General features: G+C 37.0%; 1 protein-coding gene across 2 annotated transcripts in view; it reads right to left on the bottom strand.

Annotated features, from left to right (window-relative positions):
• Positions 1–20,901, bottom strand: part of NEBL (nebulette) — a 335,691-nt gene that overhangs the window by 76,048 nt on the left and 238,742 nt on the right. Inside the window, exons 5-7 of one of the 2 annotated variants that reach the window (XM_024766137.1) lie at positions 14,452–14,562; positions 3,655–3,756; positions 2,498–2,599 (exon numbers count right to left, since the gene is read on the bottom strand). The exons of the other annotated variant lie outside the window; for it this stretch is intronic. Coding sequence (XP_024621905.1) covers positions 2,498–2,599; positions 3,655–3,756; positions 14,452–14,562 — 315 coding nt within the window. The remainder of the gene's footprint in view (positions 1–2,497; positions 2,600–3,654; positions 3,757–14,451; positions 14,563–20,901) is intronic. 2 annotated transcript variants of the gene reach the window in all.

Genomic DNA, 20,901 nt, shown 5'->3' with positions numbered 1-20,901 from the left:
GCACTGCCCCGTCATCGCCTTCCCTCTCACAATCCGGGTGCTCTCTTACTCTTTCTGTTCTGCATCTTGCATCCTGCCCCTAGCTTCCCAGCTTACTGCATTCCTAAATTATTTCCCTTCTACGTATCTACTTGCCTTCGTGGGCTCCTATATTCACAATCTCATTAGCTTAGGAGCAAGAGAATACATGATCTCCAAAGTCGTCAATAAAAATAAGAAACTACACTTTCTGCCTTTATTTCTAGTCAATGCACCTGAAAATACAAATGAACATACCAAGTTCATTCCAGAAGTCCTATATATTCATCTGCCCAGTTTTTCCCTTTTCTAATGGGTTTGTACACTGTGAGATCAGCAAAAATGTCATAAAAAAACAAAGATGACAGATACAATATAACCTGCAGATTACAATCTGCTTAGGCATCTGATAATTCAGTTATTAAATGATTTGAGATTTTTTTTTTTTTAAGTCTGCCTAAGAACCCAGGTAGGATCAAATGGTAGGATTTTTGGTGACTGCATTTGAAATGTGAAACTAAAAACTCAAATACTAAAACTTTCTTCTAAGGACTCTCAAATAAGATTGTGAAGGAATGAATTTAAGACCAGAATCTAAGGGCCAGTCAACTACTTCTGCTTCATTTTGTGCATGAATTCATGTAAAAAATGCAGAGTAGAAAACTATTCTGAATAGCTACAGTAAAGTTATTCCTGGGAAATGATGCAGTGTTTCTATGGGCCAGGCAGTGTTTTAAGCTGCTCCCGGTAATTCATTTAATCCTCAGAACAACCCTAAGAAGCAGTATTGCTGCCATGCCGTTTTACGGGCCAGGAAACTGCAGATGGAGAAATTAAGCCATCTGTCCAAAGTCACTCAGTGAGCCAGCGGCAGGACCAGGAACTCAGGGTCCAGGTCCACAGCCCATTTTCTTAATTACTCAGCCAAACTGTACTGCTTTTCTAGAACCTGCCACTTCTCCTACACAACCGATAGGAACTCTTTGCCCCCAGAAAAGGCTGAAATTGTAAGAAGTCAGAAAATCTAAAACGATACCGGAAGAGTTGTCAGGTCTGTGCCAATATTCCCTGCTCTTCAATGAGTGTTATTTGGGCTGAGAAGAGCTTGGAGTCACGGCCCTTCTCAGGCCCTCCAAAGCTAAGAACATAGTAGGTCTTCTCATTTTTTCAGATAGTATTTTATGTTCTTCAGTTAGATTTTACAGCTTTCCTCTTTTACATCTCTCCACTTTTAAGTATAATCGAATTAAGACTTTTGCAACTTGAGGAATGGACATTTTCAAAGTTGAAAACACTACACATGCATAAAAACTACTGTTTGTCATCACTGACTTTGCAAATGTTACCTTTTTCCATTACAAGAGTTGTTAATTTTTATATAGTCAAGCATGTCTAACTATTATTTTATAGCTTCTGGTTCTCCAGTTTTAAGAACTCTGTTATCCCTATGTGGTATATATAGTCTCTTGGATTTTCTTTTAAGGTTTAAAATATTTTTTTGGTTTACATTCACATCTTTAATCCATCTGGAATTCATTTTGTAGATGGTTTAAGACTCAGGTCCAATTTTATTTTTACCCAGATGGATGGCCAGTTATGTCAGCACCGTTTATTAACTAATACAACTTTTTCCCACTGACTTGAACCAACACTTTTATCATATATTAAATTCTTATACACATTGGAACCTATTTCAGGATTCCCTAGTCTATCCTACTGATTATTTTATCTCTTACTATATCAATCCCATATTGATTTAATTTCAGTGGTTTTATACTATGTTATGGTAACTCACAACTTAAGTTCTCCTTCACTGGTCTTCACTTTCATACTTTTAAAGGCTATTCTCAGGCATTTCCTTTCCATTCAAACTCTAAGATCATTTACCCATACTTCAAAAAAACTGTTGGATTCTAATTGAAATTGCATGACATTTATATATTAATTTTGGGAAAACTGAAATTTTTATCTATTGAGACGTTCAGCCAAAGATATGGCATGTCTTTACACTTTTTCAGATCCTTTTTATGATTTCAATGTTCTCTTCATTTACATTACCTCTTTTTTACTTTGTGATTAAAACATTTAAAAATTGAGAAAATTGCTATTTTTCTTACTAAGTTAAAAGTTCTGTGTATGCGTGTAGAGATAGAAATTTAATTATTCTTCTAATCTAATTGATATGACTATTGCTAAATTCTAAAAATCCTAGGAAATGTGACAACATGGCTGAACTCATAGAAAAAGGTTAGAATTTGAGCCAGGAGAAAAGAAAACTTAGTTTTATGCTTAAAATTGGACTTATTTTATCCCTTACTGAAATTTACAATTATTGTAATCCTATCTGACATGGTTACAGAAACATTATCTTTACGTATTCTTGCAATTAAAGACATTACCTAAAGTAAAGTATCTTCCAGTGCTGCTAGAAACAAAATCTCTGAATAAAATCATTGTGGAATCATCACTAGACTCTTACTTGACTAGAAAGTTTAGAAGCTTCCACCGCATGTTCAAAATCTGGTCTTCCAATTACAGCAGGCTCTTTATTCATTACTCCTTGCCCTTTCTTGTATTCAGCCTAAAATGAATAAATAAGAGAATGTTGAATATTTCTACTTTCCAATGAAAAATTACATTGATAATAGCCAAAATAAAATTGACCCTCAGTCCATAAAAAATGATCCTTACAACTCACCAAATACTAAAATGCTGACTGCTAAGAAGAAACTGATTTTATAAAAACAACTTTTTTGTAGTAAAATAATTACTAAGTTTGAGTCCATGAATCCAGTCATCACCATCATTGTGTTTATTTTATCCAGGAGAAATTTCTAGATAATTGAGACCCTGCATTCTGCATACAGATGTCTTCCGGCTCTGTTTAGTCTTAGGAACTGATCTAACCCCGTTTGGTAAACATGCAGTTGAATTTAGTAAACAAGTATTGATTTTTTAAGGTGAATATAGCCTATGTTACTCAAATATTTGGTTCAAGTTAAGTAATCATTTTTAATCAGGATGTAAGGTATGTTTAAGTAAAATGGTATTAACCAAGAAGGATGTCTTAGGGAAGATAAAAACAGCCATGATGGGCTTCCCTGATGGCGCAGTGGCTGAGAGTCCGCCTGCCGATGCGGGGGACACGGGTTCGTGCCCCTGAGTGGCAGGGCCCAAAAAAAAAAAAAAAAAAAAAAAAAGAAAAAAACAGCCATGATGTATAGGAAATGTGCATTGGTAAATGCAGACCAAAGAGAACCTGCACAATTAACAGCAACAAGATGGAAACAAGGCCAAGTGAAGTTCTTTGGGACAAGGTGAGAGATAATATGGGACCAGACGAATGACAAACTTGATTCTCAGGCTCAGACGTTTGAATGTTATCTTATGCCTGAATAGTACTCATTTTTTTAAAAGCATGACAACAGAGCCATGGTCAAGTCAAGTCTGATCAGTTTCTGCACATATCCAAATAATCTACATAGTGAAATGGATAATTCAGATGAAAAAATTGAGATGTCATTAATTCAGATTGATTAATTTCACTAACTAAATTAACCATCCAACAACCAAAGCCACTTTGTCTCCTGCAAAAATGAGAAATCAATTCTGCTCAAGATAAGAAAGAGAGATTACATTGCTTATGATCTTGGAGATCTGTGTCGCCATCTTGATGTCTGGTCTGTCAAGCTCCGCATTATACATGTGGGTGTCCTGCACATCTTTTCTATAAAAAATCTGATCAAAGAGACAGTTTTGATTGAAAAAGAGAAAACAGAAATGAGTAGTTTCATATAGCTGCTAGCCTTAATGTCCATAACATAATTTATCCTTGCCGTAATCTTCTAAGAAAGCCACTGACCCTAAGTTTTTTTTTTTAATTTTTATGTGCAACATTTATTTGGATAACTATATTCTCTTTTTACTATGCCAATGCCTCACTAACATTTTTGCATATGAACTGAATTTATACAACATAAAAAATATAATCCCAAGACCTTGGCACAGAATCAATCTTGTAAGATTTTACATATACCATCCTTATAAGCATGTCATTCTGTGTAAGTGTATATGTGCATATTTACATGCAGAATATCCTCACCAAGGGCGTTAACTTGTCTACCACACAGTCTTGACCCCCAGGGGATACAGGATAAGCTCCAGCACACGAATATGGAAAATCATTTCCTGGGGTGAGGGTATGTGAAACTCTGGAACTCTCCAGCTCTTTCACCCTCCCAACCATACCTTTATCTTCCTTTTCTGATTGGACTCTTCAAATGCCCCTTATCTGGGAGGCCTAGTGATGGGTACTGATAGTTTTATTCTAGTAAATATCACTGCAATGACTTGATCCTCCAACAATAAAAGGATCCACACTAAGGAATATTCATCCTCTGAATACACATTAGATACAATCAAACCAAAGTGTGGAAAATAGAGATTTAAAGAGAAAAATATATATAAGTTTTGCCAAACATACTTTAGATGACAGTGGTCGTTTACATTAACTTGACTGACAAATGAGAGGAGAGACCAGAAGCCAACTCATATAATCCCTGATGGGCAAACATCTCACTGTCTATCTGCTTCTCTATTTCCTGAGATCGGTCATGAGCTGAAGAAATATTTATCTATTTGCCAGATGGAGTTCTATGTGGCAAATTCACCAGTGGATGGCTAGTCAACTTGTCCATTACATTAGATTCTATTAAATGTATAATGCAAAGCGTGTAGTAACAGTCACTTTTAAAACCCATCTTCACTTTTTCAAGATGTAAAAGGTAGAACACAGAAATGTACAACTGAACATCTATACAAAATGCACAATTAATTGCATTTGTACAAAACGAGTATTTCTAACATTGCCTGCAAGCTTTCTGCAATAGCATCATCTGGGGTACTTATTAAAATTTTTAGATTCCTGAGATCCATCCTCAAACCTCTGTAACAGAATTTTGGTAAATGGGGCCCAAGAATCTGGATTTTAATGAATTCCCCAGTTGACCACTATGAATCAGTGCTCTGGATAATATCAATGTATCTTGTTATTTTCCTTTCAACCTTGCAGCGTTAAAAAAAATTGGTACATTTTTATTTCTTTCAAAAATAATATCAGTTGTAAGAAACGATAATGCATTAAAACTTTCACAGGATCCCTAATGCATTGTATGATTTTATTTCAATGAAGCATATGTATATATACTTCTATTTAAGAGCTTGCACTGGGACTTCCCTGGTGGTCCAGTGGCTAAGGCTCCGTGCTCCCAATGCAGAGGGCCCGGGTTCAATCCCTGGTTAGGGAACCTAGATCCCGCGTGCCACAACTAAGACCTGACGCAGCCAAATAAATTAATTAATTTTTTTTTAAAAAAAGAGCTTGCATTGGCCTCACCACCCACTACTTTTTAAACTATGTTTATGATCATGAACCTGTCTGACAAGTGAACACAGCTTAAATATAATTAGCGTAATTTTGGCAAGAACATCTGTTTCCTTCACTACTTGCATTTTCACAGGCTTTACGTTAAGCAATTTTAAGTAGGTTTTGTGCACACCGGTAGCAAAAGAAACAAAAATAATCTGAAAACTGAGTTATTTTGTTGGGTGAGTTTAAAATCTTCAGGGATTTAAAATAAGCCAATTTTGGCTGGTTTCAAAAAGCAACACACTCATCTACAAATGATGGCCAATCAACCTCAGCCTGCACCAAGTTAAACACAAACTGTGTAAACAAAAACGGACTCTCAGGTGAAAACAAACCAAAATTATTACCCACCTACAAGACTAACTGTTTCTAAGTTACTACATTCAGATGAAAGCCGTAGGGGGGGATGTCTTTTTGTTTAGAAAAGAATGAGGGTAAAAACGTAAACCCTTACTTTTTGAAAAGAGCTGCAACCTTTCAGAAATCTATGCTTTACATGGGTTACCTAATTATATGCTGTTCAGCCTAATGGCTGCGTGAAGAGAGGTGAACAGCACAAAGGCGGCGGGAGCGGGACAATGAATAGGGCCCCATCATCCATGTAAATTGCAAATTAGAGGCCAGCATATGTGACTCAAAACAAATATTAAGATTGACATGAGCTGCACATTCAAACAAGCGGACACCACAGAGCCACGCAGGAGAAAAGCCCAGGAGCCTGTCTCTACCGATCTCCCAGAATATCGAGGCTTGAGGTCATCCCACAGGAACGGGGGCTTACGCTGAGGGACATGGAGAGCGGCAAGCTCCTGATTTTCGCTAGCTGCAAGGATGCCCGAACATTGGAAACAAGGTTACCCGAGCAGATTAGGCATCTTCCTCCACCTAACCTGTTACTTAGGGCCAAGGGAAGCTCATCTGACATTTCTCCAATGTCTGCAACATGTGTTTGCTCCCTTCCTCAGGCCGTCACAACTGAGGAAGAATAAAAATGTTACAGTGGAAGAGAGGTTTGTCAGAGGAAGGGCAAACACACATACACTCTTTTTTTTCTGAATAATCCAAACCCTAAATGCTCGCTGTGTTGAGACAACGACGACAGATGGGACCCCATTCTCCAGGCAGTCTTCTCAAGACGAGATGGTGTTCTATAAAAAACTGTTTTGAATAAGAAGAAAGACAGAGATTCCTGAAAATCTCTGAAAATTCCTGAAAATCAACCCAGGAAAGGTGCAGGCCTGAGGGTCAATGACTGATTTTGCCTCGTTTTATTTAATGTTTTCTTCCCTATCGTGTCCTCAGAGTAAGAGAATGAAAAAGAAGGCCGAGGGAGGAGAAGTGAAAGGGGGAGGGAAGAAAGAGGAGAAATAATAGTAATAACAGTAATAATAATTGTCATTTTAGGCCATTTATTATGTACCAGCTACCGTATTAAGGACTTAACATTCACTGTCTCACTCACACATTTCTTAAATGTATGACTATAACGATTTATACCCATTAAACCAAGTTCCCTTTATGACTCTTCTATTTCAAACTTTTTCTTAATTTTAAACTAGTTATTCTCACTAATGAACATTAGAATAATCCTAGTAAGTTCCACATAGGAAACAAATGGAATTTTAATGGGCATTGCACTAAACCCACCAAAATGATATCTCAACAAGATTTCAGTCTGTTCACAGGAGAAGGTATATTTCTACATTTACTTAAATCTTTTATTTTAGCTTTCAGTGAAGTTTCATCCTTATCTACTATAGGTCCTATACAGGAAAATACAATCATTATCCTTTTTATACATTTATTTTGCACTCAAGATAAACTGCTTTATCTTTTTAGTAGTATATAATATTTTCACAAAGACTAGTTATGGTTTCTTCCTCAGGAGCACCTAGAATTATTACTGTACATGCTTGATCTCTTCCTTCCGCCTTTTTTTACCCCACTGAATTTATTTCCTTGCCCTTTTCCACATATCTGGATCATTTTCCTAAATTATTCCTTTGTAGTGGACATGTGTTAATTTTTTAAAAATCTGCCTAGCAGCATTATTTATTTGGAAACTGCCTCTCCCTCACTCCACGTGATCTAGCAGGGCCATCAAAAGCAGCCTTCCTGCCTAGTGACAGGAGTGGCCATGTGACAGGTTGTCCAATCAGATACCCCAACCCTTGGGAAACCATGATTAAATCGAGGGCAGACACATAACCAAGCAAGGCCAGAGTCATTGATGGATCTGAGGCTGGGGGAAAAAAGAACTGCTGTCCTTTCCTCTGGGATCAGTTGCTGTGAGGATGATTTAATTTTGGAAACACCAGCCTTGAGACCAGCTAGACAGAGTTTGTCTGCAAGTGAAGTCATACAGAAGCAAGCAGAGCCAATAGATGGGAAGAGAAGGAGAGTCCTCGTGACACTGTGGAGCCTTTGGAGCCAGTTATGCCTGAAGGTAGCTTGAATTTCCCAGTTACCCAAACCAATAAATTCTCATTTTTCACTTGAGCCAACATGAGATGGATTTCTGTTACCGAACCTAGAAACTCCAAATGCAGCCTCCATTTCATATGTTTTTCTGCAGTGTCAAATCTGTTCTTTTTTGCCTCCAATAAAGATTTTAATTTTATCACCTGAAACTAACACAATATTGCAAATCAACTATAGTTAAACTTTTTTTTAAAGATTTTAATTCTATCGTGGGAGGGAGGGAGACGCAAGAGGGAAGAGATATGGGAACATATGTATGTGTATAACTGATTCACTTTGTTATTAAGCAGAAACTAACACACCATTGTAAAGCAATTATACTCCAATAAAGACGTTAAAAAAAAAAAGATTTTAATTCTATCAAAATCTGTCATTGAATTTCCTCCTTATCTCACCATGTTCACTTTCTCCCTCAGGTTGTATTTTCACCTCATTTCATTGTCTTTTAATCTCAGCTTATTCTCCCCTTATAATCTTTCTACTCCTGTTTCATAAGGCCACATCTTTTGCATGTATCCTACAGTCACGCCGAGTGTCCCACGTGCCAGGCACTGTTCTAAACACTTTAAACACATTAATTTCTTAAATCCTTACCCCTCCCTTGCTGTGCTCGATTGTCTGTACTCAACTGGGCTCTATCAACACTCCCTCCCAAGGCTAGAACTAGTTATCCAGAATCCCCTTCCTTGTATCGTTCTCTGTTGGACTTGGCCAATAAGAGGAACTTTCAATTAGATATTGAAAATGGAAGTGAAATGGCTGTGTTTATTCTTCACGTACAGCCAGACACATTGAGCAAAGGATTCCCAGTGACTCTGCAGCAAAGCTCTTCATGTTTAGACAACAGTGATTTGAGATTCTTCAATAGGTGAGTTAATAAACTAGAGAAAAGCAAAACCTCCACCATGATGGTCCATACAGTGAAATTCAAGCACTTGGAGATGCAAAGATTGAGAGCTGAGGGATGGCAGGCAGGATGGAAGCCACAGACAGACACACCTGTGAGGCTAAGGGCAATGTGAGCAGACAGACTAAAAGAAATCAAATCCAACTGGCCCCGAACTCATTCATTCCCTTTGCTACTCTGGTGAAGGTTAAAATGATTCTTGGTGAGAAGAAACTAGACAGGATAGGTATGTAGGACAGAAGTAAGTAGTGTAAACTATATTCAGTCATAATCTCAAAACATCAGTCCAGTCAGCCTCAAGAAATTCTTTTGTCATAAACTCTTACATTAGAGAAGCCCTCCAAGTGTCATCAAGTAGTCACATGGACTGGAAGTTCTATCTTAATAAGACTTATTTCTGTTTGGGTTTGCTGCACGTAAGAAACAACTAAATCATAAATATTATTTTTAAAGGAAAATATAAACCTTTGAAATAAAAGTAAATGCAGGATCTGATATTCATCAGAAAACAAAACTGTTTTTCAATTTTCTGAACAGTGGAGTAAAATATAGAGCTGTAGCTAACAGTCTATCATTATTAGCAGTATTATCATTGTTTATAAAAGCATTTTAGAGTTGACAGAAGTTTTCTTATACATGATTTAATTTTATCACCACCACAGTCTTGTGAAGAAAGCAGGATAGGTACTACTAACTATTCTGCCTTAGAGATGAACAAAATACTAATATACCTATTTTAATACTAAATTCTAAAAGCGCTGTTATTTTAAGTCACATCACGGAATCACAGAGTCACAAATGTTTTTCCAGTATCATTTAACTGATTTATCCTTAAGATTTCTCTCTGTCTGATGGAATAGAAATTGTCTGCTTATTAGGTTTTTTTTTTTAATATTTACTGGAGTATAATTGCTTTACAATGTTGTGTTAGTTTCTGTTGCACAACAAAGTGAATCAGCTATAAGTATATATATATCCCCACATCTCCTCCCTCTTGAGCCTCCCTCCCACCCTCCCTAACCCACCCCTCTAGGTGGTCACAAAGCACTGAGCTGAGCTCCCTGTGCTATGCAGCAGCTTCCCATTAGCTATCTATTTTACGTTTGGTAGTGTATATATGTCCATGCTACTCTCTCACTTCGTCCCAGCTTACCCTTCACCCCGTGTCCTCAAGGCCATTCCCTACATCTGCATCTTTATTCCTGCCCTGCCACTAGGCTCATCAGTACCATTTTTCTAGATTCCATATATGTGTGTTAGCATACGGTATTTGTTTTTCTCTTTCTGAGTTACTTCACTCTGTATGACAGACTCTAGGTCCATCCACCTCACTACAAATAACTCAGTTTCGTTCCTTTTTAAGGCTGAGTAATATTCCATTGTATCTATGTGCCACATCTTCTTTACCCATTCATCTGTCGATGGACATTTAGGTTGCTTTCATGTCCTGGCTATTGTAAATAGTGCTGCAGCGAACTTTGTGGTACATGACTCTTTTTGAATTATGGTTTTCTCAGGGTATATGCCCAGTAGTGGGATTGCTGGGTCGTATGGTGCTTCTATTTGTAGTTTTTTAAGGAACCTGCATACTATTCTCCATAGTGGTTGTTATCAATTTACATTCCCACCAACAGTGCAGGAGGTTTCCCTTTTCTCCACACCCTCTCCAGCTTTTATTGTTTGTAGATTTTTTGATGATGGCCATTCTGACTGAGGTGAGGTGATACCTCTTTGTGGTTTTGATTTGCATTTCTCTAATGATTAGTGATGTTGAGCATCTTTTCATGTGTTTGTTGGCAATCTGTATGTCTTCTTTGGAAAAATGTCTATTTAGGTCTTCTGCCCATTTCTGGATTGGGCTGTTTGTTTTTTCTGATATTGAGCTGCATGAGCTGCTTGTATATTTTGGAGATTAATCCTTCATCAGCTGCTTCGTTTGCAAATATTTTCTCCCATTTGAAGGTTGTCTTTTCGTCGTTTATGGTTTCCTTTGCTATGCAAAAGCTTTTAAGTTTCATTAGGTCCCATTTGTTTATTTTTTATTTTATTTCCATTACTCTAGGAGGTGGGTCAAAAAAGATCTTGCTGTGATTTATGTCAAAGAGTGTTCTGCCTATGTTTTCCTCTAAGAGAAAACTTTTTATTAATGTTAAGAAAGTACATATATCATTCTTGAAAAGAACATTATGTCTCTGGTTTCCCCTGCTGGATACTTCTTTCTAATACACATTGAACTGATTACCAATATGGCATTTTGGGAAAGTTTACCACTCTAATTTCATCACAAGTCTATACAGACCACATTATTTATAAAACTTAAAATGGCAGTTTAAAATTTGTTTGACTTACTTTAGGAGTACTGGACTTCATGTCTCTGATAAGATTCATGAAAACTATTAATGTTACTGGGGTTTTCATTTCAAGCCCATCTTTAGGGGAAAGTAACAGGATAGAATATCTCCAGTTCCTCTAATTACATTAGAAAAAATTTGGCAGGGGTACATCCCTGAAGATACAAAAAAATTTAGATTGGCTCTTTTAAATCATTTTTTGACTGCAGTATCAACAAGATAGGTAGTTAACTGGGTTCAGGAACCTTCTGAATATGCCCTTCTAACCTAAATGCTTCTTAATATAAATTTCATATTGATTTGGCCTTTTTAGAAATCTCATCTAGTTTCATTGTTTTGAATTAACTATGATATCACCCTAAACTTTTTTTTTAGTATCTTTATTGGAGTATAATTGCTTTACAATGTTGTGTTAGTTTCTGCTGTACAACAAAGTGAATCATCTATATGTATCACCCTAAACTCTTAAATCACCCTTTAAAACTGAAGGAGGACCAAACAGAACTAATATTTTATGGACTGGCTCTTCTACAGAGCCCTTTACATATCATATCTCATTTATCACTTGCAAGAGCCCTGTGAGATGGGTATCATTGCCCCAACTCTACAGATGAAAAACAAAAACAAAAACAGATTTGGAGACATTTGTAACATGTCCAAGGTCATCCAGGCAACATGTGGCAAAGGAAGCATTTTAACCCTGGCCCGACTCCCAACTCCTTTTCTATCATATGTGACAGTGGAGGATATTATGAGAAATAACTTTTTCCTGTTCCATGATCATTGAATTTGGGGTGAAAGAAGAGACTGCTGCCCCCAGAATACTCTTCCCCTTGGAACGCTCAGTTATTCAGAGGTGGAAATTCAGTTGGCCAGTCAGAAAGAATCCTCTCCCACACCCTGCTTATTCACATCTCCAAAGGCATAAGGGACAGTAAGGTTCTGAAAGAAAAATGATTCCATTTGGCCCATTGATGATTGACTCCATTTGGCCCATTGAAAAGTTTGACCAAAAAGGAGGTAGCAATTAAAAGCTATTAACTGTAATCATCCCAGTTTCTTGGTTCTCTAACAGATATCAGAAAGCTGACTCGATTTTGGTGGAAACATAAAAAGATAAGCAAAGATGCTGACATGCACTCTTTCTAGGTAAATCAGATGCACATGTGACAACGTATTTTATTTTAAATTAAATTAAGTCATTAATAGGCACAGTGCAAAGTGACATTCCGCATCATGAAAAGGTAACCCTATTAGTTAAATTCTCTGCAAATGAATTTCATTTTACTGAAGTCTTCTGGGAGACACGGTTTTGTCTTTCACGGAGATGCTGCAGCCTCACCTACTGAACCAAGAGACGTACTTGCTTTCCTGTGGTTTTCAAGACCCACGTTTAAATTTCATATCTTTGGGACAACAGATGTATTATTCTAAGTGACTTGAGTCTAGGGGAATATCAACTACTTCACAGGTAGAATACAAATATCATTCTCCCCTTAAATCTGAGTAAACAGTCTTAAACACTTTCTAAATCCTATTATATGTACAAACTTTGCATGTAAAGGTTGAGCCAAGCAGGCACAGGACTGTAAGTAAATACATGCTTCTCCCATAAGTACACAGTATTGAATGGAGGAGAAAAGGGCTTTATACTCTATTCCCTCAATCCCTCAATCAAAGACTTTTTAAAAGAAAAGGCAGAGTTAAAATAATAACCTCAGGTCTATGATAAGGAACTTCCGTATTTGGATTTCATTGAATTTTAGCGTTAGAAAGGGTCTCCCCAGGAGCTGTGTAATGCCAGCCATCTCCCCAGACCACCAGACCACCTTCGAAGCCACGCCATCTATGGGAGTTCAAAGTTTCTTCCGCTCCAAACAGTGGAAGCTCAGGGTCCAGTTTTTCCTTCTTGCAGATGCACTGGATCCACTGATCTGAATTCTAATGATAACCTATTTTGCCCTACATTTTAAAATTTTCATTTAAAATCTTGACCAATAACCAGTGGCCTTCAAGAGGGAGGCAGCAGGGTGTAACGGAAAGAGTGGACTAGGGAGTTTGATTCTTTAGTCTCATTTTCTTCATCTGCAAAATGGGAATCAGTACACGGATTTTGCAAGAACTGGAAATGATCAAAGTCTCGGCACAGTCTCTTACGCAGCAGTGCTCACTAAGTGGTAGTTTATGATTATAATAGTCAAGTTCTCATAAAGCCTCCTGGTGAAATGGCCTTGCTGGTAATTACAGCCATGTAGCCCCTTCATCTCTTACCAATCTTAACCCATTTTAGAAAAGCACTTTTGGTATCGGCATGTGTTTATACATTTGGATTAAAATGTAAAAGCTCACTCAGCTTTTACTCAAGCATTGACCTATTGCAATTTAATATCAGATAACTGTTGCCATACTACAAAGAGACACTGCTGCACAGCTGGGGCTCTGGAGGCCCTGAGGCAGCAAAGGACCATTCAGTAAGAGAACTAAGTGGTGGGGCAGAGCCTGTGTGAGATGACAGAGATGTTTCAGGTACTTTTCAAAGAAAGGGAGCTTTTTAACCCAACGAAGGCAAACACTTTATCTTAACTGATTCTAACCCATAAAGAACCTGACAAACAGTTCCTACATTCCTTCTAGAAAGCAAAGAATTCATGATAAGGAGACAAATAATCTTCCACTGAAATTTCAGGAAGAAATATTCTTCTAGGCCCCCAAGATAGTAGTGGTAACTGAGCAAACACATGAAGGTTTTGATGTACTTGTTACCTTATAGCCAAAGAATAAATGTGTTTTCTATGGGCTTGTTTCCTCTCTCTTGGCTTCTGCTTCTAAGCCAGCCGTTACACATCTATTGCTTTCCTACTCCTCTTGGGTCTTACGTGTGACCATCTGCCCCTCACATGAATTCCAAAAGAAACCCCAGTGGGGTACAATCTCACTAGCATCCCAGTTCTTCTGCAATTCTGCACTGTAAACCATGGGAGTGACGCCATCAAGTCACAGAAGTTCTAGGAATTGCTGTTAAAAACCCAATTTCCCAGGTCTGCAAGTGCCTGACATTTTGAAGGCACTCTACAAGGTTCTAATAACGATGGACAGAATAATTCAGATGTGCTTCTGACTGAACACTGGGACATAAAAATAAAAGAAACTTTGAAGTTCTTTTTGAACAGGAATGTTGTAACATTTAAACTTCAACAACATACCCATCGGCCCTGATGTCAGTTAACTACAATCTTCCAGAAAATCATGCGGAACGGCGTGCTTACGTGACTCTGGTGCTTGTTCACCTCCACGGCATGTTTGACCTCAGGCGGTTCCTTCATGCGGGCATAATCTGAGAATCCTTTGGCAGCATCGTGCTTCTGCTTGTAAGCAATCTTAAGAAAAACACAAATAATTGTTACTTTCATTTACAGGTGTATGAAATTTCTTACCTTTTAAATTTCAGTGTTCCGTTAGGATTTCATATAGTGGAATACCACCATTAATGGTCAAATTTGCCTAAGCTTCTGTAACAAATTAATACACATAATAGTTCAAGCTTTGCGCTTCTGTTTAGCCTCCTAATTCTAACTCTTTGTCATTTATTTCAAACGTCTTTGTCCACACACTGAAATCCCCACTCGCATTCATCTAGCTTCAATCTCAGCTACGGTTTTGGGAAATCTTCCGCATCCAAGAGGATTTAGGGTCATAAATGTTCAAGGTTTGAAGCTTGGGAAAGCAAATGACAAAACTGGGGAAGTGACTGGATGTTTACAAGTGAATTGTTCATTTTTTAATTGATTGTTATGATTTTATGGAGGTACAGCTATAATAGAATAGAAACCTTATTAAAAGCCCTACACTTTGGGAGAAAATATAACAAAATTCTCACATATGTCAAGCCTTGTTCTCTGTTAGGGAAATAAGTATCATAGCAATGCCACCCATCACCACCATATTAAATCTGTCCCACACAGGGTTGGAGAGAAGACATGAGAATAATCAGAAGTACTTCAGAAGTAGAACTAACCAACCTCAACAGAGTTAGAAATTGAAGAAGATCCATAAGACAGCAAATTATCCCCTTACTCTCAGTCTAATGCCATATTATCCTATTTATTCCCTTCACAAGTTTAAATTACTCAGTTTAATTTTTGTAAAATTACTTATTTTCTTACTTATCTTCTCGTACTAGAATATAACTGTCTAGTTCAATACCTGCTCAGAATCCAGAATAGTGCCTGACATAAACTGCAATAAATATTTGCTCAGTGAGTGAAGAAATAGGACCCCAGAAAATATCTGAAGAGATTATAGTCGAAAACTCCCCTAACATGGGAAAGGAAATAGCCACCCAAGTCCAGGAAGCGCAGCAAGTCCCATACAGGATAAACCCAAGGAGAAACACGCCGAGACACATAGTAATCAGATTGGCAAAAATTAAAGACAATGAAAAATTATTGAAAGGGAAAAATGACAAATAACATACAAGGGAACTCCCATCAGGTTAACAGCTGATTTCTCAGCAGAAACTCTACAAGCCAGAAGGGAGTGGCATGATATACTTAGAGTGATGAAGGGGAAGAAACTACAACCAAGATTACTCTACCCGGCAAGGATCTCATTCAGATTCGATGGACAAGCAAAAGCTAAGACAATTCAGCACCACCAAACCAGCTCTACAACGAATGCTAAAGGAACTTCTCTCAGTGGGAAACACAAGGGAAGAAAAGGACCTACAAAGACAAACCCAAAACAATTAAGAAAATGGTCATAGGAACATATATATCCATAATTACCTTAAACATGAATGGACTAAATGCTCCAACCAAAAGACACAAGCTTGTTGAATGGATAAAAAAACAAGACCCATATATATGCTGTCTACAAGAGACCCACTTCAGACCTAGGGACACATACAGACTGAAAGTGAGGGGATGGAAAAAGTGCGGCGGGGGGGCGGGGGGGAAGGTGGTGTGACGAATTGGGCGATTGGGATTGACATGTATACACTGATGTGTATAAAATCGATGACTAATAAGAACATACTGTATAAAAAAGTAAATTTAAAAAACAAGAATAACTAAATGGATGAGAATAAAACAAGAATAAATTAATGAATTATTTTAAAATTAATTTAAAATATATATATTAAAAGTTTAATAATAAGATATTAAATGGAATTGGAATTACTTGGCACAGAATAAAGGTAACTTAAAAAAGAAAAACTAGAACAGTGGTCACCAAGAACAAAACAAGATCTAATTTTTATTGAAAGAATACAGTTGCACTTAAGGGAAAACTTTTTACCAACATGAGCTCCTTGAGAGCTGTGTCCGTATCTTACATATCTTTTAATATACTGTGCCAGTCGTACTGAATGACACAGAGCAGAAATGCAATAAATGTTTAGTGAATGAATGAATAAATGAGTTTATTAAACGTTCTCACGAGCTTAAACTCCTCGTAGGCTTTAATAAGTTGAATTAACCACCCACTTAACTTAGATAATATACTTGTCTAAAGGATTAAAGTGATAATTACAAAAATAATTTTTTTAAGTAAAAGCATCCAATCCTACCAAAAAAAAGGGAACGTCATCTAGCACAAATATCAATGTTCAAATCCCTTCTCTGGCTTCCCCCACCGAGCTTTTCTTGAAAACTTCCAGTGAAAGAGAACTCAACCTGGGTATCACAGTCTCTAAATTTTGAAGATGCTGACACAAAGTTCCTCCTTTAATGAAACTCAAGTCTATCTCCCAGGAGCTGCATCCATTTGGCCATAAGGGAAGAATCTGGTTCACAGGACAGAACTCCAAATGTGGGAACACAGCTGTCAGTGGCTTCCCTTCCCCGGACCTGTCTGCATAGATTAAGGTACTGAACCCCTGTACACTCTAAATGCTCTCTGAAGTACAATTCCAACTTTTCCACCTCTTTCTTAAGGTGTCCACAATATCCCAGATATGGCCTGACCTATCCTAATTAGAATTGTTCAGTTTAATCTAGGTTATCATCTCAAATGTGCTATATGCTATTAACACATCCATGGATCACACCATTTTCCTTTTGATTACTGTGTTGAGATTTCTGTCAGCTAATGCCCCTAAGTCTTGTTCACTCCTGCTCAGCCCTGTTCCCACATCTGGTTGATTATTAGGCCTCGCATACAGCACCTCACAGTACTCCAGGGATAATTCATCTTGCTAGAGTCTGTCCGTTGATTTAATCCATCAGGATATCTAATTCTGATGAACATATCGTTTACATTTTCACCAATTAATTAGGTTAAACAGGATACCCATTAAGAACCTCCATTCAGACTGAGAAAGTCCATTATCTCAGTTTCATTACATTATATATTATAACTTGTGGGAAGGAAGGAGGAGTTTAGTGAGTGGCCAAGTCTCTTAAGCCAAGAAACAACTTCTATGAGATCTGTTATAAGGAAAAAAAAAAACTAGCATATGCCTGTCTCCTTTTTGCTGGATGCCTGGTTGATTTTGCGTTTTTGACTATGGTACTTGTGAACTTATAACCAATGCAGCTGATCATTTTGTGGGTTATCATAGAAGTGGTGAGTCATCAAGCACAATTTTCAAAAGCACTCTTTCTTAAAAAGGCTATGTAATTTTCTACTTGCAGCATTAAAATAGTCATTTCATTTATAGCTGCTGCTAAGCACCCCTTCAGAATTAAGATTACATCAAATTGGAGGCAGCTGAACTTTATCATATTAATTTTCGTCCTTAAAATAGCTAATGGAAAATTATGTCACACTAATAAATTTTCTGATAAATTTGATTTCTTAGGATTTGTCATTAATGTGTGGCATTTCCCTAGATTAATACTGTTTTCTTCCAGCCTTGTGAATTAAGGTTGCTATGGCACTAGATGCTTGCAGTAGTCTTATGGAAGATAAGATGATAAGTCTTATGGAAGATACTTGCAGTAGCCTTACATAAACTATACGTAAATATGTTTACGCAAACAATATACACACTTATGTTATATATTTCATCTTACATGTTTATATCTCATATATACATATATTTCTGATTTACAGTATATTTCATAACTACTATATAGGTAAATGTACTTTTAATCCCATAACACAGGCAACCCTGAAGGTCCTGAAACAGGACCTTGTGGCCACTGTAGATAAAAACATAAGCTCTCATAAATCTCCTCAGTTCGGATGCCTGAGTAGCCTATATCACCTCTGTGATAAGGGATTATTTAGTCTCTGATTGAGACAGCTCTGGTGAGAAGGGTCACAGCACTTCATGGCACAGCCCATCCATTTCCAGAAGACTTCTTTGTGATCTTTGCCTGTAAAATTTTTAATGAGAGTTATCTAACAAAATGGCTTCCTAAAATCTCCACATCTGTCTCTCTCTCTCTTTTTTGTAAGGCGTTTCTTCCTATCAGCCATTTTCTACAAGGAGTATTAACCTAGCTAACTTCACCTCATCACTCTAGTTTGGATGTAAGCATCTGAGAATGTCTGCAAATTGATTTTAAGATAATATTTTGCTCCAATGTCAAAAGTTTAGGATACTTTTCAATAGAAGTTGGAACACAGTTAAATTTTAGTATTTGCCTAATACTACTACTCTAATTCAGGTTGGCACAAATCTGATACTATTTGGACACAGTAAAAGGTTAGTTCTATAATTATCACAGACACTACCAAATAGTTCTACTTTCTTGCCTGCCTTATTAGGCAATTGAGAATTTAAATTTTAACAATAATAAAATAGATTTATGTAAATCTAAAGAAATGTTATTACAATTACATAAATCTTTGAAATAGATACCTTCTTTGGAACCCAGGTTTTTCCTTTCTAACAAGTTCAGTGACTATAACACTGGGCAGTGATGTCCCTTGAGAGCACACATAAGGGTGCATATTCTAATGTAAGTGATAACCTATTCTGGAAAAAAAGAGATAGATTCCAAAATGTACAGTATGGATTATTTTGTATGGTAAGTTCTATGTGCACATATTTGTGTACTATAGATGCGTTTATGCCATAAAAATTTGAGAAAAGTCGTGCCCTTCCAAAGCAATTAGGATGTAAATATCTGAAAATCTTACCTTCCCAAGTATAAAAATAAGAAAAGATTGTTTCTTTTACTTATCGTGTAATTGTTGCTTATTATTATTATTATTGCATAAATGTTGTCAAATATCGAGTGTTGTAATTTCTTGCTTTATAAAGTAGTCCGTGTGATCAGCAAGTGGCTGGGTTACCAGGTGTTGGCAGGAAAAAAGGGGGCATATTAGTCATGGTCAGCCATGCAGAACCCTGGCATATATTTTTAGCTTCATGTGCAGAGCTGAGATTAGCTTACTGCCAAGCTGGGTACATAGTGGACATTTAAGTTTGTGATAATGAAGTACTTAAAGATATTCTGCAAAGGATAACAATACTTGGTATTGTTCAAGAGTGATCTATTTTCAGACTATTTTAAAATTATCTAGGTATCCTCTACTTAAAAGTAAAAAGATTCTGAAAAAAGAAGTAACTTGTTTAATAAGAAAAAGAGGGATAGAAATAGTAAAAAGCGGTGGTAAGGGGTATAGTTAAGAACCCAGACTCTGGAGCCAATCTATCCATGTTCATGTGCTGGCTCTGCCATGTATTAGCTGTGCAACCTTGGGCAAGTTACCTAACCTCTCTGTGCTTCAGTTTCTACATCTCCAAAATGAGGATATCTCATGCAGTTGTGAGGATTAAATGATATAAATATATGTGAAATGCATAGAACACTACCTGACACATAGTAAGCATTTCTTTGTATTTATTATTATTAACCAAAAATGTAGCATGAAAAACATAAACTATGTAAAAGGAAATATCCCCTTAGAAAGGAAATCAATAAATTGAACAAAAATCCATTTTACAAGTGTTTACTGAATCCTCCCTGTGTTCCAGGGACTGTTCTAAGCACAGAGGTGGAGCAAGGAACAAGACAGATAAGGTCCCTGCTCTCTTAGGGATTAATAAAGTAACCAAAAAAAAAAAAAATCAGCTCGTGCTATGAAGAAAACAAAGCAATAATAGGAGTGAGAAAGAGGCGAAATATTCTGCTTTGAAATTCTGTTTTAAGAAACACAATAGATTAAATGCATTAAGGATTCCTTCTGTGTTGATGTACTATAAAAAGAAAATTATGTGGATTCAAAATGGGTTTACATGATGACAGTTCTTAAGTTCATGTGCAACTTGCAATCACTAAAATGGCCATTTCCGCCTGGTGGAGGCTCTTTGTTGGTAGCCTGAGATACGCTACCAAGTGAAAAACACCATCCACGGAAAAGAAATTCAGGAACCACTTGTCTAATCGATGGAGCACAGATCTGTGGATACTGAATTTAACCATTAATTCTTTATGTAACTTTTAATAAGCTACTGGAATGTTCTCCCCTTAAAGATCATAGTTAAATTAAAGACTAGTTTAATATTTGCTATAGGATTGTAATCTAAGTAAACTGTCTAAATAAGATTCGAATTTGCTCTATTAGTAGTGGTGAATGGAACTAGGAAAAACAGTGTCATGTAACTGACATACTGGCAGGTCCTTGTCATTATCTGATTCCACCGGCGACAGCTGACAGCACATGGATCAGTCGCTTCCAACTTTTCAATCCGTATTTAATATCTAAGACAAACAACTCTTTTTAAAATGCTAAACAATTTGTACTAGGTATATGTTTGGTCT

The sequence above is a fragment of the Neophocaena asiaeorientalis genome, unplaced genomic scaffold (genome assembly GCF_003031525.2).
Source record: "Neophocaena asiaeorientalis asiaeorientalis breed wild unplaced genomic scaffold, Neophocaena_asiaeorientalis_V1.1 scaffold217, whole genome shotgun sequence".
Classification (NCBI taxonomy): domain Eukaryota; kingdom Metazoa; phylum Chordata; class Mammalia; order Artiodactyla; family Phocoenidae; genus Neophocaena; species Neophocaena asiaeorientalis.
Note: the sequence above shows the minus strand (reverse complement) of the source record. Positions and strands in the feature narration are given on the sequence as shown.